The sequence below is a fragment of the Manduca sexta genome, chromosome 11 (genome assembly GCF_014839805.1).
Source record: "Manduca sexta isolate Smith_Timp_Sample1 chromosome 11, JHU_Msex_v1.0, whole genome shotgun sequence".
Classification (NCBI taxonomy): Eukaryota; Metazoa; Arthropoda; class Insecta; order Lepidoptera; family Sphingidae; genus Manduca; species Manduca sexta.
The window spans coordinates 12,140,182-12,154,348 of record NC_051125.1 but is presented as its reverse complement, the minus strand read 5'-3'; the positions used below and the strand labels follow the sequence as shown (position 1 = coordinate 12,154,348).

Here is a 14,167-nt window from a genome sequence, read left to right as displayed (position 1 = left end):
ATTAGGATAAAATTTGGTATGGAGACAGTTTGAGACCCTGGGAAGAACATAGGCTTCCGGGAAACTACTACTTTTATAACGGAAAACTTTAGCCTGAAAAACTTTATAACGCGGGCGGAGCCGCGGGCAAAAGCTAGTTATGTACAAGGGGGTGAGTGCACGCACCACGGTCTCCCGTAGCGGCGCGTGCAGGTGCGCGTCGAAGAGCACGAGGCGGCCGTCCTTGCCGCCGGCGGACAGCACGGCGCCGTCCTTGAGCGCGGCCAGGCTGAACACGGCGCCGTCGTGCACGCCGCGCACGAGCCGCGCCGCCGTGTTGGTGCCGCGCGCCCACACCGTGATGTTGCCGCTCGAGTCGCCCGACAGCACGTCGCCTGCGCACGACAAACTTAAACTCTAACCGTATTCATAGACGTTATTTATATAGGGACGGAGCATTGCTGCTATAACAAGTCTGTTTCTCGGCTTTGTTTATCTGACAGCCAACTAGATTCAAGTAGGATTTCAATATTAGCCAAGAGGCCGTCAAAGTATTACGTATCGCAATTTTTGACCCCCACCCCCCTCTGCAACACACCGTAACGTTTTCCTGTACGCCCCCCCCTCCAAAAGTTATGTAACTCGAAAGTGATTTTTTTTGTAATATTCACAATTATTTTACGCAAAATACCGGAAAGTCTCAAATACCTTTGTTATTGTTTTAAAATAAAAAAAAAACAATGTTACATAACGAGATCCCCCTCCCCCACAAATTGCGTCACGTAATACTTGAACAGCCCCCAATCATAACGGCCCTATGTCTACGCATTGTGAAGACTGCCATACCGTCAACACTGAGAGACAAACTTGTAATCACAGTAATGCTGCGTCCTTAGACAAATAACGTCTATGAATAAGGGGGTAAAATTTTAGTAAATAGAAACCAATCACTGATTATTAAGGTAGGTTGCTACTACTTTACTCCCCAAATAGTTTTCATCCACTCACCATTGTGGTTAAACGCGAGGCAGGTGACGTACTTGGGCTTGTCTCTCGTCTCGAAGATGCCCATGCGCTTATACAGCATGTTGGTCTGGTCCAGGGTCCAGAATGCTATGTGGTTCTTCCCGCAAGTTACTATCTGATTACGGTCTAGCGGGTGGAATTCCGCTGCCACCACTGTGTCTACTGAACACTAAAATATAACAGAATATTGTATTAAAAATTCTTTACAAGAATTTTTTTTGAAAAAAATAAACATTCTAGTTATTGCAGCAAATGCATAATCAAAATTATATCTCAAAGAGAAAATAAACCGGAGAATTTTTTTTCTATTTGAAAGCAAAAAAAATTCTCATGCACATTTCGTATTAAAAAATTTGGATAGGCTGGTTAATATTTACTAGATTTGGTAGGTCACTTGACAATTATGTTGGGTTGTCATAAATATTCGAAGTCCATTTAATTCATATGAATATGAATACCAAAATATTATTAAAATACAAAGCCCAATTTACACAAGTAAATCATACACCAATAACATGGGATCATTCTTTCTATCTTCTTTCAACAACACTCTGTATAATGTTCTCCTTACTTTGGTCTCAGTCAAGCAATGTCCCTTATCGTGTCTTTGCCATTCCCACACCGATATAGTGTGGTCGGGTCCATCGTCCACTGCAGCCAGGAGTGTTCCACCATCAGCCCTGGAGAACGTGATGCAGGAGACGGAGCGCTCCATCTGCCCCGCGCCGATCACGGCCAAGGTCGCCAGGGAGACAGAGTTCCATACCCTTACGTGGGGCTGGGGGAACAATAATAATTAAGATAATCTAACTAACTAGAGTAATGGATCTGAAAAGGGCCTCTACTTGTTGGATCCATGTTCCCATGCAAGCCTACCATAAGGACCGGCCTTTATGCCGTGATTTCCCGCAGGAAAGATAATCTGAAACTTGCTTTTTAATTTTCTAGAAAAATAATATTGTGTGACGTCACCTTTTACTTCGTACGTCAAGGGAATTGTTCTATTGTACAAAACTATTTGTATTTTAATCGCTTTATATTAATACTGCAGGTCGTGACTATTTATGGCAGATATGTATAGAGGTTTGGAGTAAGAATTACTTAGACGGCAGTAGTTACGATTGCGACAAATGGTCATAATTTTAGGTGAAATATAATAATCAGCATAGTATCGTTGTAGAAGGAAATCAGACCAAGTGACTTGTTGCACTTTTATTGAAATTATTGAAAATCTAGCATAAAGACACAAATGGTTTAATGCACTGCAAATAAAATACTATACTATTTGAATATAGAAAAGATACGTATCAAATTACACGTCCTAAGCTGTGACGTCACCGTCATCATAAAGCGCACGTGGGAGTGAGAAAGTGAGATAAATATACTGCACGTCCGCTTTTGCTTTTCTATATTTAATCTATAATTGCTGCCTTTTTAAATAAATTTTAATGCTACTTTTCCAGAGGTTCCGTATTATTTACCGTTACATATACTAATGGACAAAATCAAGCAGGAACTGTCGTATTGAAGGTCATTTTGCAGAACAATGCATTACGTTAACCTTGGCAAACAATGATGAGCTAACTGATAACAGCACAATAATCAAACACTCCGGGCCCACGAGTCGCAACGTCTCGTTATCTGATGATACAGTGTTTGTTTTCGGAGAAAACCAACGGTGATAAAACATTTTCTATTGGTATGATATATAATGATTACATTTGACGTTCAATACAATTTTGCATTGCATGTTTCACTAAAAGGATCTCCGTATTCTTTGTAGGAAGGGATTCGGTAAAGCTCGTTCAGTGCTGTGATAGATTTCGTTTGGGTTTCTATGACAGTGTGGAAAGTGAGATGAGTTGGGACTCCGAAAATGTTTAATGAACGCAGCCCTTTGATTTCTGAAACCTGTTTTAACTTATTTCAGGACCACTCTTAGCCGTGCATCATGCAACTTCTTTTCTGACCAGAAAGTCAGATGAACAACTTAGTATTCCAGAAAATCTCCAAACGGCCATTATTTAGAACAAAATATTGCACAACTTACCCTGGCATCAAGCCGATCATGTCCCGCACACTGGCCGCTAGCTATGATCAGCTTGTTGGGGTGCACGGCGAGGCACTTCACGTCGTCCGTGTGGCCCGTGTAGTGTCTCTGGCATTGTTCCTCTACATTGAACAGGACCACCACCGCCGCCACGAAGTACACTATCTCACCAGTGGGCAGGAGGTACAGGTTGCTTCGACAGTCTTTACCCCTAGAACAATGATTTTGTTGTTGCAAAGGCAGGGGAACTTTCAAATCTACTTTTTATAAACTTTTACAACCATGGTTGCCTTGAAACGTTTTTCTATCAGAGAGGGTTAGTCCTTAAGTATCTTATTTTAAATATGTATATTTATATATTTATCTTGATGGTGCAATTGCAGAGGACAGGGGAATATTCAAGACAAAATTTTAAACGACTAAATAAAGTAACTTGCACTTTTACACATGGAAGGCGGTGTCGTTAAACGTATAAAGTTTTATCTACATTTAGAATGCTACCTAATAATTTACATCAGGTTTGAAGATGTCTTGCTCGTAATAACATTAAACATATACATATACTCAACAACAATAAAAGAGGATGCAAATCTTGAAAAGCGCACTTGATAAGTTATAAAACTTTAGTATAAAAAGATGTTACTACACAACAAAACCGTGGGAACTATCTGCATTCGAGCAAAAAACCGTTCAGTGGATCAGTATTCAGTTTGGTTTGACGGACACCGTGCCAGATGTTCGGTGAAGCGTGGCGCAGTGACCTTGGAAACAATTTGCTCATCATAAAGGATTCTAAAGGAGATAGATTTAGGTAGTCTTATTAGAGGTATTGTGTTCTAAATACAGTTTAATCATTGTTAAAATAACGAATGTGCGTGAGTATTTTGTGCCAGATTCGTTATTATAAATAGGGTTGTCACTCCTTTTAAAATATTTTGCTTATAAAATCAACAATACGTATTCAAATTAGCTTCTAAAATCAAAATATATCACAATGTTATGGTTTTAAAGTGGATAAAGTACATATCCATAGTTGAATTTTAAAAACAGTTTTATAAAATTGGCAACCCTATACAATGTGTACTATTTGGACCGCTAAACTGGGTTTAGTTAATAGAGTTCATCGATTGTGTTATCGCTAGTCCAGTATTTAAAAAATATTTGGAGCGATAGTGGCATAAGTAAATAAGTTTTTTATATTATAAATGTGATTGATTTGGTATATTAGAGATCTAGTTAGGTATTAAGACAAGGAGTTGAGGATCGATTCTCAGTCCGGCAAACTAGTTGCACATCTGTTTACCCTTTTATGATATCCATATGAGCTTGTATTCTGACTATAAATATATAGAAACAGATATAACATTGGGTACGCTTAAATTTGGAGTCCAATGTCCTCGCAAAAGGGTATGTTTTTGTTACACTAATCGGAATTTCATATGCCCGGTAACTAATTGTTTTAGGTTAGCAACAAACCATCTGATTAAAGTTTATAATAAGTGTAACGAGGGATTGGTCTAAAAGTGAAAGAACCTGAGTAAATTACTGCAATGCTCTATCGGCCAAGCGTGGCGTACAAAAAACAACCTTGGGTGCAACTCTACTCGTAATGCAGCCGTTACAAAGGGCAATTTTCCGCTAGGCAGGTGGGTGAGTGGGTGTGTTTTTAAAGTGACTAGCGTGAAGTTAGTCGAGGGACCTGTTTAAAGAGGGTATGTAGTGTTCGATTCTGGTCTAGAATATTTATAAAATATATGACCTTATTTTTTTTGGGAATTTTAGAGTGGGTGGTTGTTGGTGGTAGTTGAGTTATGGGTAGTTTAGTTTTTTGCCTTCCTAAACCAGGTTTGAAGTATGAAGGGAAAATGGGTCTTACTTAAATGTCATTACCGATAAGATAGGTCAAACAAGTGATTAGAACGAGGGCACCCCCATACATCGGAAGCCTTTTTACGTTTCTTTTGCGTTTTGTACTCTTCTCCTTTTTTTTTGCGTACATTTTTAATAATTACTTGCCACTATGAACTGTCGTGTGTTTAAATAGGTGCTTCAACTAAAAATACATACTGTGTACTTTATAAACTGAAAAAGAAGTAACGAAACGTAGCGTCTCTCCGCTGTCAGCACTATGCCGGCCTTTCTAGATGTACACAGTTTGACTACAGGTGACACTGGATCCATAAGACCAGATAGAAAGTAAAAAGTTTAATGTAAATAGCAATTTTAAGTGTATTATACAACATTTTTGGATGCATGTCAATTAGTTTTACAACATAATGGCAGCCAGATTGCTTTCCTGCAACTACACCGGTTGAAGTTATTGCTCTTACAACCCTTTATCAAAATTCCATTCGTATACATTATAATAAAAAAAAGCATCTTTATCTTTGCTAACTAACTACTTACTAACCATCGATATTACTAATCCATTAATTAATAGATGCATATTAACACACCTTTTGCTATCACAATTACAGTGGGATCAGCTAAAATTGCAAGTTAATAAATTAGTTTCATATGTAATTTCCCAAGGCTGTCCATTTAATGTTTTTAGGTTAATTATCTCGGGTGCTATGTTGGTCAATATGCCCTTCATTAGGGTGTGGTCAATTCATTTGAAAGAACGTCTAGAGGTCGCCTGTATAACTTAATATAAAACTCAATAACAACTGGGCCATGTGGTGAAAATATAATTTTAGCAATGTTATATAAGGATACATACTATGTTCATCTTTTTCCTCATTGCATAGCATTCCTGTTTGAAATAATAATTTACTTTTATAATACACTGGGCCTTACTAGTGCCTCTTGAAAGAACGAAATGGGTGAGAGAGCGACACTTTCCTCTTGGGAGTGAAGAGAATTTCGCAATATTTTGGTAGAAACAGGAACGATTTGTTTGCAATTTGTCTATACAGCAATAAATTCCGCCTGTTCCACATTGCACATTGAAGATTAAAAGTAGCGTTTACTTCATGCACAACCGTTCAGCAGTTCAGCTAACTGAAATCGGGTTTGTTCTGTCGGCATAGATGGGCACATGTATCTATGATCCTTGTATGTTGCACCGTGATGTCATTCTTAAATGTAAAATTGTCGTGTTGAAGACTTGCTGCATAAATCGTCACGTTCTTTATCTACGGATGTCATAAAAATCTATTTGAGTACCAAATTGCTGTAGGACTGTTCTATTGAAGATCATGTGAGGAATAAGCAGCATCTCTATATATTGTCATGATGGAAAGAACTGGTAGGAACAGGGGAGATTATAAAAAGGCCTTTGCCCAAAAGGGGTGTATCTTAGGCTCAATAAGTAAAGGCAATTTCAATTGTAATTTCCTATATCTACTTAAAATATGTATTTACCAACGATAATCTTATTAAATTTACTTCATAATTTCACGTTTGTTTTCAAAAGGGATAATTTCATGTCATAGCATATTAGTATAGGATTTATATTTTTTTTTTCTATTTAGACATACTTAAATTTCGCTTCGTTTATTTGGAATCTGTCATTATTTAACGTTCTTCAAGAGATCTTACCTCTGTATAAGTACGCTGCCTAAGACGGATTAATTAAATAGCATGGTTTAGACCAAACAAATGACTACTTGTTTGGGAAAAATACTCATTTAATGTGCGTGGGCGTCGCGCACAATTGGTCAATTGTCCAATGTCCAGTGCTATATATTTAATAGATCGCCGGTACAGCTGAGTTTACTGCCAATTGCAATAACTACACGTCGTGCGAGCGATCTTCCGCGTGTTAGATTAACCCATTTTTATTGCATACGTATGCTTTTATCCCCTGAGGGTATTTCTTTTTATGTATCGGAGTTAACACCGGACCCCGCAGTTAATACCGGGAGAAACCCGCGAATGGGATACTGGAATCCCCCGGCTTAGGGACTGCAGGGTCCTGGAGGAAAGTTGGGAAGGACGTGTGGGGTAAGGATAAGGATACCTGTTAGGATGGGAAGAGGACAGAAGGCTAGGAACTGTTTGCGAACCCTTATAGGCCTCAATGTGAATTGGCAACCATGTATACACACTTAACTGTGTAGGGCCGTGACAAATATGACGAGAGATGAGACATGATATGTTAAGTCTCATGTCCAGTAGTTACACTGGCTACAATGTCCTTCAATCCGGAACACATCAGTGACTACACACTATTGCTTGGCGGCAGAAATAGACATTGCGTTGGTACCTACCCGGACGAACTTTCACATATGAGAGACCTACCATCAGTAAGTACACTGCATTTTATATTCATATATTTTTTATAAATTGAGTTTGCTTAATTTTTTAAGATTATACGATCGTAAAATACACGTGGTATATAACCTCAAATAAGGCACATTCTGGGGTCATCTATGGCTATCTACCTTGAATCCATAAATACTGTATCCCTCAAACGATCTTTATCAACACTAAACGGTAAGCAGTGAGTACGTGTCAAGACTTATAATTCTCCAGCTACCTTAGTGTGGCCAAGTCAACCGTTCTTTGTAGATGCATTTGTTAAAGTGCAACATACTTTTGAGCCTAAAAGGTGTTCGTTAGGTCGCAGTATAGGGTTGGCGAAGGGCGAAATTCTCCGAACGGGAGCCTGATAACATATAGGTACTAATAATAGGTATACATACCGTTTGCCAATTGTTCGAATGATAATTCGATTTTATATAAATAAAGTAAGGGAAGCAGGCAGGGAGGCCGGTAGGCATCGGGTTATTTGGATCCTTAGCCACTGCAGTATAAGTAGACACCTTTGCAATATTTTGTAATTTTATATGATAGTAAAAGATGATAAAACGCATTATAATTTATTCGATGTCCCAATGAATAAAATTTTAAAAGACCGATATTCTAAACTATTGATCATCCGTTCACCTGGATAAAAAAGCAACTTTTATATTCATCATTCAAGCAATATATAGTTTTCTAACAATCGATGAGTATATCGAAATTCCATACCCTCTAATCACGGCCAAAATTCATATTGACCTGTGTTATCAACCTAAAGTTTAGTGTAGTAGGGATCAATTTAAATTTGCCTTTTGTCATCACTTATACGAGTCATGCAACCATGAGAGCGTACTATACATTACTAATGTACTCAATACTCATACAATATTAACAGGAATGTACACGACTATCTCCGACCTTGGCTACCCATTCTATCGATAAGGTAATAAGCTCACTTCAATAGTTCATAACACTCTACTGAAACATGCAGTAAATATGAATATGGATTATCTTGTTAATATTATACGGCATTTTTAGTTGATATTATTTTGCTCGTGGGTTTGTGTGAAAGCATTTATCCGGAGTATAAAGTAGTTCTTATTTCAATCCGTGTGTAAGCTAAATTCATTCAAATCCATTGCTATGGATCGCTAGTGATTTAGGGACTGTTGTGGAAAAGGTTTCTCACGCAGGTAAAGCTGGGAGCGACCTAGTTCTTAATAATATCAAAAGGTCTACAGACTCTCACGTATATACAAAACTGGGTAGGATAGTATATATTACAAGTTGTACATATACTTCTACACATATGTCGCGGTGCACCGCATGACAAAATTCCAAGTATTTCTTTAATAGCATCGTAACTTGTTCGACGCAATGACTGTATTATAATTCTCCTTTTCGCATAATAATTTGTTTCATGCTAAAAACGGGAGGAGCTTATTGCTAAATCATGGACGTCACGTCTTTGGGAGTAACATCATGTAGAGTTATAAATCGATATACCACGTACGTAACTTTCCTAATACGAGGTTATTTCGTATACTACGCTGTCCTAATTAATTTTGGTAGATTTCCAATGCCTTCAATAATCTTCAAAAGTTTCAGATATGCTAATTTCCTCGTGATGTTTTTATTCACTTTTAAATACTAATTAACAGCAACAGATGCTAACCTAACTTTGAAGTTTAAAATGACAAATGTATCCAAACGATCGAACCTGCAACCTTTACCGTTCCATGTCTCACTAAGCCATCACTGCTTCGCGAATCGTAACCATTACACTCATGCCGCCAATGTGCTGCTCACTGGCCCTAATGCTAAGGCGCTTATATAAATAAATAAACAAAATCCCTTACCTGTAACCGTAAACCCATTCAAGTTTCAACTTGTTCTGCGGAGGGGGGGCGACCTTCGCGGGGTCCAGAGGTTCCTTATCGCTGGGCCCGTACAGGATCACGGGCCTCCCGCGAAGGAACATCCTCATGGACCCGTCCTCTTCATTGTACTGACACGTGTGTGTGCTGCGGACAAGGTTTGGATAAATCATTCATTCAGGAAGGGAATAACTAAATGTTAACAAATAGGATCAATTTATTTACTATTCAACAGCTATATTTCCTTTTATACGGCCACAGGAATGGCCACTACACTTATTAAGTGGAGTAGCGTCCAGATAGAGTATCGACTGCAAGAGATTATTCCTTGTCAGTTGATACAATTATGCCGGTCCATTTGTAATTGACAAGTCTTATATAAAATTAAAAGCTGTTTGAAAAGGTATTATTTGTTAATATTTAGTTTTTTTTTCCCTTAAATGGAGTAGTTCTGGGAAATAGGATTTTGGTCCTTCGACACCGATGGTGTAGAAAAATAATAGTTTTTAAATTGTAATGTTAGATTATAAATTATGTTTTAACGTATTAGGCATATATTAGTAATTGAAAGTGATTATTGTTAAAACAGTATAATTGTTAATGTTACTTACAAAATATACTTTAAAACACAACATTTCTATTACGAAGTGCAGTGTGTTATTTTAGAATAATATTATGTTATGAATTATGATCAGGCATCGTAAGCACTTTGTGGCATTTAATAAAAAGGTAGTTATTTAGTCATTTGAGTTTTTTTTATATGAAATAATAATATCAAATATAATTGCGAGTACAAACAAAATAGTACCATTTAAATCATTTTTACATCTTTCAATGTTTATAAACATATTCTTGAATTATACGATAAGTATTTAAAAAAAAGTTTTTAAACAACACAGCATACCGTAATTAGTACATGCAACAGGAAAATTTAATACTGTTAGTTGATTAGCATTGTTAGCGATACTAGATTATTATCTGAGTATGAAAATAACTGAAAATGTTTGCCCATTAGAAAATAATTGAATAAAATAAACTCGTATTATTGTATAAAATAGTTTTCACTTCCGAGTAACTTTAAATTTATAACATATTTTTCAAATTAACATTATTAATGGATAAGTTGTTGAAACAAACTTAAACTACCTAAACAGATATATTTTTAAACATAACAAAATATGGTACTTAAATACATAAATATTTCCGTAAATACCCACGTTAATAAAATGTTAGTCACAAAAAAATCTCAGCGCATTTCCAAAAAAGGCAGAGACAATCGTCACATACAGCCAAATTGCAAAAACCACCCAAGCGACTTACATCGGTGTGAACGACATCGTATCCGATATGTTACGCTAATACAATACGCTTTTTATTCCTCTTACAAGCCACCATACGTCCGATTAAACTGAAAGCGATCTAAAAATGAAATTGACAAAAAAGTTATTCCTATAAAACGAAAATGACCCGATAACATTGATAAGATAAAACAATGCCCGCCATTACCTGTCATCCATAGCGTTAACAAAACGTTTTAAAAAAAGAAATTGTGTTCACGGCCGCGAACTTTTTAAAACCGGTTGAGCGCTGGCCGCAAGAACATACAGCCAACTAGCAAGCAACGCTCGGACAGACTGAGTTGAGGATAAATGCGTTCGTGTCAATTTCCAGTTTAATAGTATATTTCGCGTTGTAGTGTCTACATTGCCGGTCACTACACGAGGCAATTTTACACAGCTACATTTAACACGCAATGGAAAGCTTCGGATGTTTATTTTGTTTGTTATTCACGGTTGTCCATGACTCATACCTACGCAACAGCTAAGATGACGTTTTGTAAAATTAAGGAAAATAGATTCATTCAAGAACAATTGAAACCATGTAGTAACACTAATATCAGTAATAGTCGAATGATATTTTTTTTCAACCTATTTGTATTGTACAAAGTCTATATCAGTCATTTTTATTTTGCTGGCGCATCACTTACGGTGAGTTCAGTGCAGTAGTAATGACAAACATCTTGCATTCCTTGACTGTGGCCAAAATTAAGCCAGTCCGCCTTACTGGATGTACACCGGTTGACCCCGCCACGGGACTGGTCAGTTCGAGTAACTAAAGCGAATTTTATGTACTTACAATTATTATTGTGACTCTTGAATGTACCATTTTTTTCCATTTTTCGCCATATAAACCCTGTTCAATTATACGTAACGCAGGAAAATTAAGAACTTGAATAAGTTCCACTTATTTGTCACTTGCGGTCGACTTATTTATAAAAGCGGATCAAATATGGTCAAGAAACCGCTGGTCATATTATATTATCTAGGTATAATAAAATAAATCCGGTCACGAGGTAATGAGGTAATAATACTTTTAAATGTTATGTTTCAAAGTTTGATGTAATATTGAAGCGAGCAACTTAAAACAACGATAAAAATAAGATCACGAATATCTAAATTTATTGATTTTGAGATGAAACAATTTTTCGGATTTCATCGCGGTTTTTAATTATGTTAGTTTTCTCCCGACGTTTCGAAGACTTTGCAGCCTTCTTATTCAGGGGGGGGCTCGAATTTTTTGAGTTATTTTTTTTTATGGCAATTGTACATAATGCCAGTTTCAAGTTGGGGAGTAACTTTTTATCTAGGATAACTAATTACTGCTGTCTGTCGTTCCCCTTGGCCTTGTGTAAATATAATTTGAGAATATTTTTAAAACAAAGTCAAAAAGTCCTGGAAACTAACTGACTGGTCCAACTCGTGGGTCGAACATTTTCAAAACAATGTTTCACTACAAATTGCATGCAATTATTTTTCGCTTTCCCCCCGTCTTTAACTATTTTGCAAACCAGTGGCAACCAAAAGTCGAGTTTTAAAATTAAGAGAAAAAATTAAATTGTTTTCATTGAAACCTTGACTACTGATTTGTATCCGTCCAATTATAATGCATACAAAAATTAAACGAGATGGAACGGGATGGAGACAGTTTGAGACTCCGGGAAGGACATAGGCTTAATAGTAGTTAAGCTCGGAAAATATAGAGCAGGATAGGACTTAGATAATTCCATAGTCAGGGAGAACATACTAGATTAACCACGGATTAAAAATGTCCATTGATAAGTGCGTATGAGACTAGACAGTAGTCAGTCATTAAACTCTATACTCGAGTTGCATTGCGTGGGCTCACAATGCCGGCCCACCTAGGCCATGAACTCCAAAATGGTTACCTACCTTACAATACTAATTTATTATTAGATAGACGGAGTCTGTTTTGTTTTCTCAATTTGTTTAAATTTTTATATTTTCTAGGTATATTTCCTGATATATTTTTTATTAATCCAAAAGTACATTTCCTAATCTTCTACCAGTCCAAAAAGCAATATATTATTATAAATTATTTACTTTTAATTAATATCTGATGGCAGGGTATCGGACACATTTTCTAATCACTTCGATATAGCGATCAACAGTGAAACTATGTCCACAGTTCTCAATTCAAATTGCGTTTTGAAGCTAGCCGGCTAAAGTCTAATTACAATCGTCCAGGCAGTGGTAATTTTGCCGTAAAAGGCTAAAACGTAGTACCTTAAATATGGCACCAGTATTTTTTACTTTTTAACTTATACAAATAGTTATTATACACAAACAGATATAATTCTTATTTGCTATGAATAAATGGAAGTGATAAATCAAGACGTCCGTTGTCAAAATTAATGATTCTTTGACAATTCATATAAAAAGCCATTTATTATTTCATATTACATACATTACAAATGACTTCTGCTCAAATTATCAGATAAACACAGTTCTCATTGAGAGCATTGACTGCTTTGACTGAGGTTTTACGACTATTTTACACAAAACCGATAGGAATTAGGAATTTATTTCTGGTTTGATAGCCGGAAATTAGACCAATTCCTTACTCTTTTCCAATATACATTCCTCATTAAATATCGGTGACGCTTCCATAATTCCCCTGGCATTGTAGATTTATGGACAGTTAGGTGGTTGATTGCACGTAAGGTGGTCCATTTCCCTGCCGTGTGCAATAAACTATAATCCACGTGCACATGTCTGACAATTGTCTGAAGGTCACCTCGAATCATTTATCTTCCATTCACGAGTTTCGTGTCCATTGTTATTTATTGTGGTCGCGGCCTTCGAACCGTTACGGGGTGGACAGCGATCAGTTTACCCATTAATGGACATTCGTGATGAGACTTCGATAAAGTTACGTCATTAAAGATGAAGCCTTAATGTACAGATGTTCATACTACATTTAATTTTGGAACTAACCATGATGTCTTTTATTGTAGTACATATGAATCATTTTTAATTTTGCAGCATGTCTTTTGGAGTATATGTAAACTATCTAAATTTAATATAACGCCGTCTGGTGGGATATGCCCGAAGTACTTTTGCGGAGCTGTATTACGATTATACCAAATAAAAGTTAAAATACAGTTTTTTATGCCGACTCACAACTGTATAATTGGTTTTTAACTACGGAAGTAATGACTAATAATGGTTGGGTGTTTCTGACAATATTTTTTGCTTGTCTTGTAATTTGTCATCGTTACAACAATTACCTTTTTTTAATAAATGACACTAGAACTTCAGCAAGTGGCTGAATGGCGTATAGACTGTTATTCTAAGGTATACTTACTGGACTACTAAATACAATTTTCAAAATAAACAGTCACTTATTAGTTGCAATTTTGTGTTTCATGATATGCAAACACCTAAATCAACTAATTCATACAAAAATCCTAAAAATTGTCGGTAACACCTTGAATACTTCCTTTCTTCGTGCAGTTGTTTAAAAGCAAGCCAAGATATAAAAAAAATGTGATAAAAAGAAAAATGTGTAACAGGCAATAAAACCGAAACACCATCACAAGCGTTAAGTCTTGCTACACCGACACCATACTTGCATAGATGGTCAATTTACTGGTTGACATTAAAATTATATTACAATATATGACAAT

At 36.5% G+C, this 14,167-nt stretch overlaps 1 protein-coding gene across 5 annotated transcripts in view; it reads right to left on the bottom strand.

The window, feature by feature from the left end:
* The window catches only part of LOC115451281 (echinoderm microtubule-associated protein-like 2), an 87,701-nt gene that overhangs the window by 9,673 nt on the left and 63,861 nt on the right, over positions 1 to 14,167 (bottom strand). For all 5 annotated transcript variants that reach the window (XM_037437390.1, XM_037437392.1, XM_037437388.1 and 2 more), the window contains 5 exons: positions 9,163 to 9,327; positions 3,056 to 3,266; positions 1,577 to 1,783; positions 988 to 1,174; positions 166 to 374 (listed from right to left, as the gene is read on the bottom strand). In XM_037437390.1, the coding sequence (XP_037293287.1) occupies positions 166 to 374; positions 988 to 1,174; positions 1,577 to 1,783; positions 3,056 to 3,266; positions 9,163 to 9,327 (979 nt within the window). The remainder of the gene's footprint in view (positions 1 to 165; positions 375 to 987; positions 1,175 to 1,576; positions 1,784 to 3,055; positions 3,267 to 9,162; positions 9,328 to 14,167) is intronic.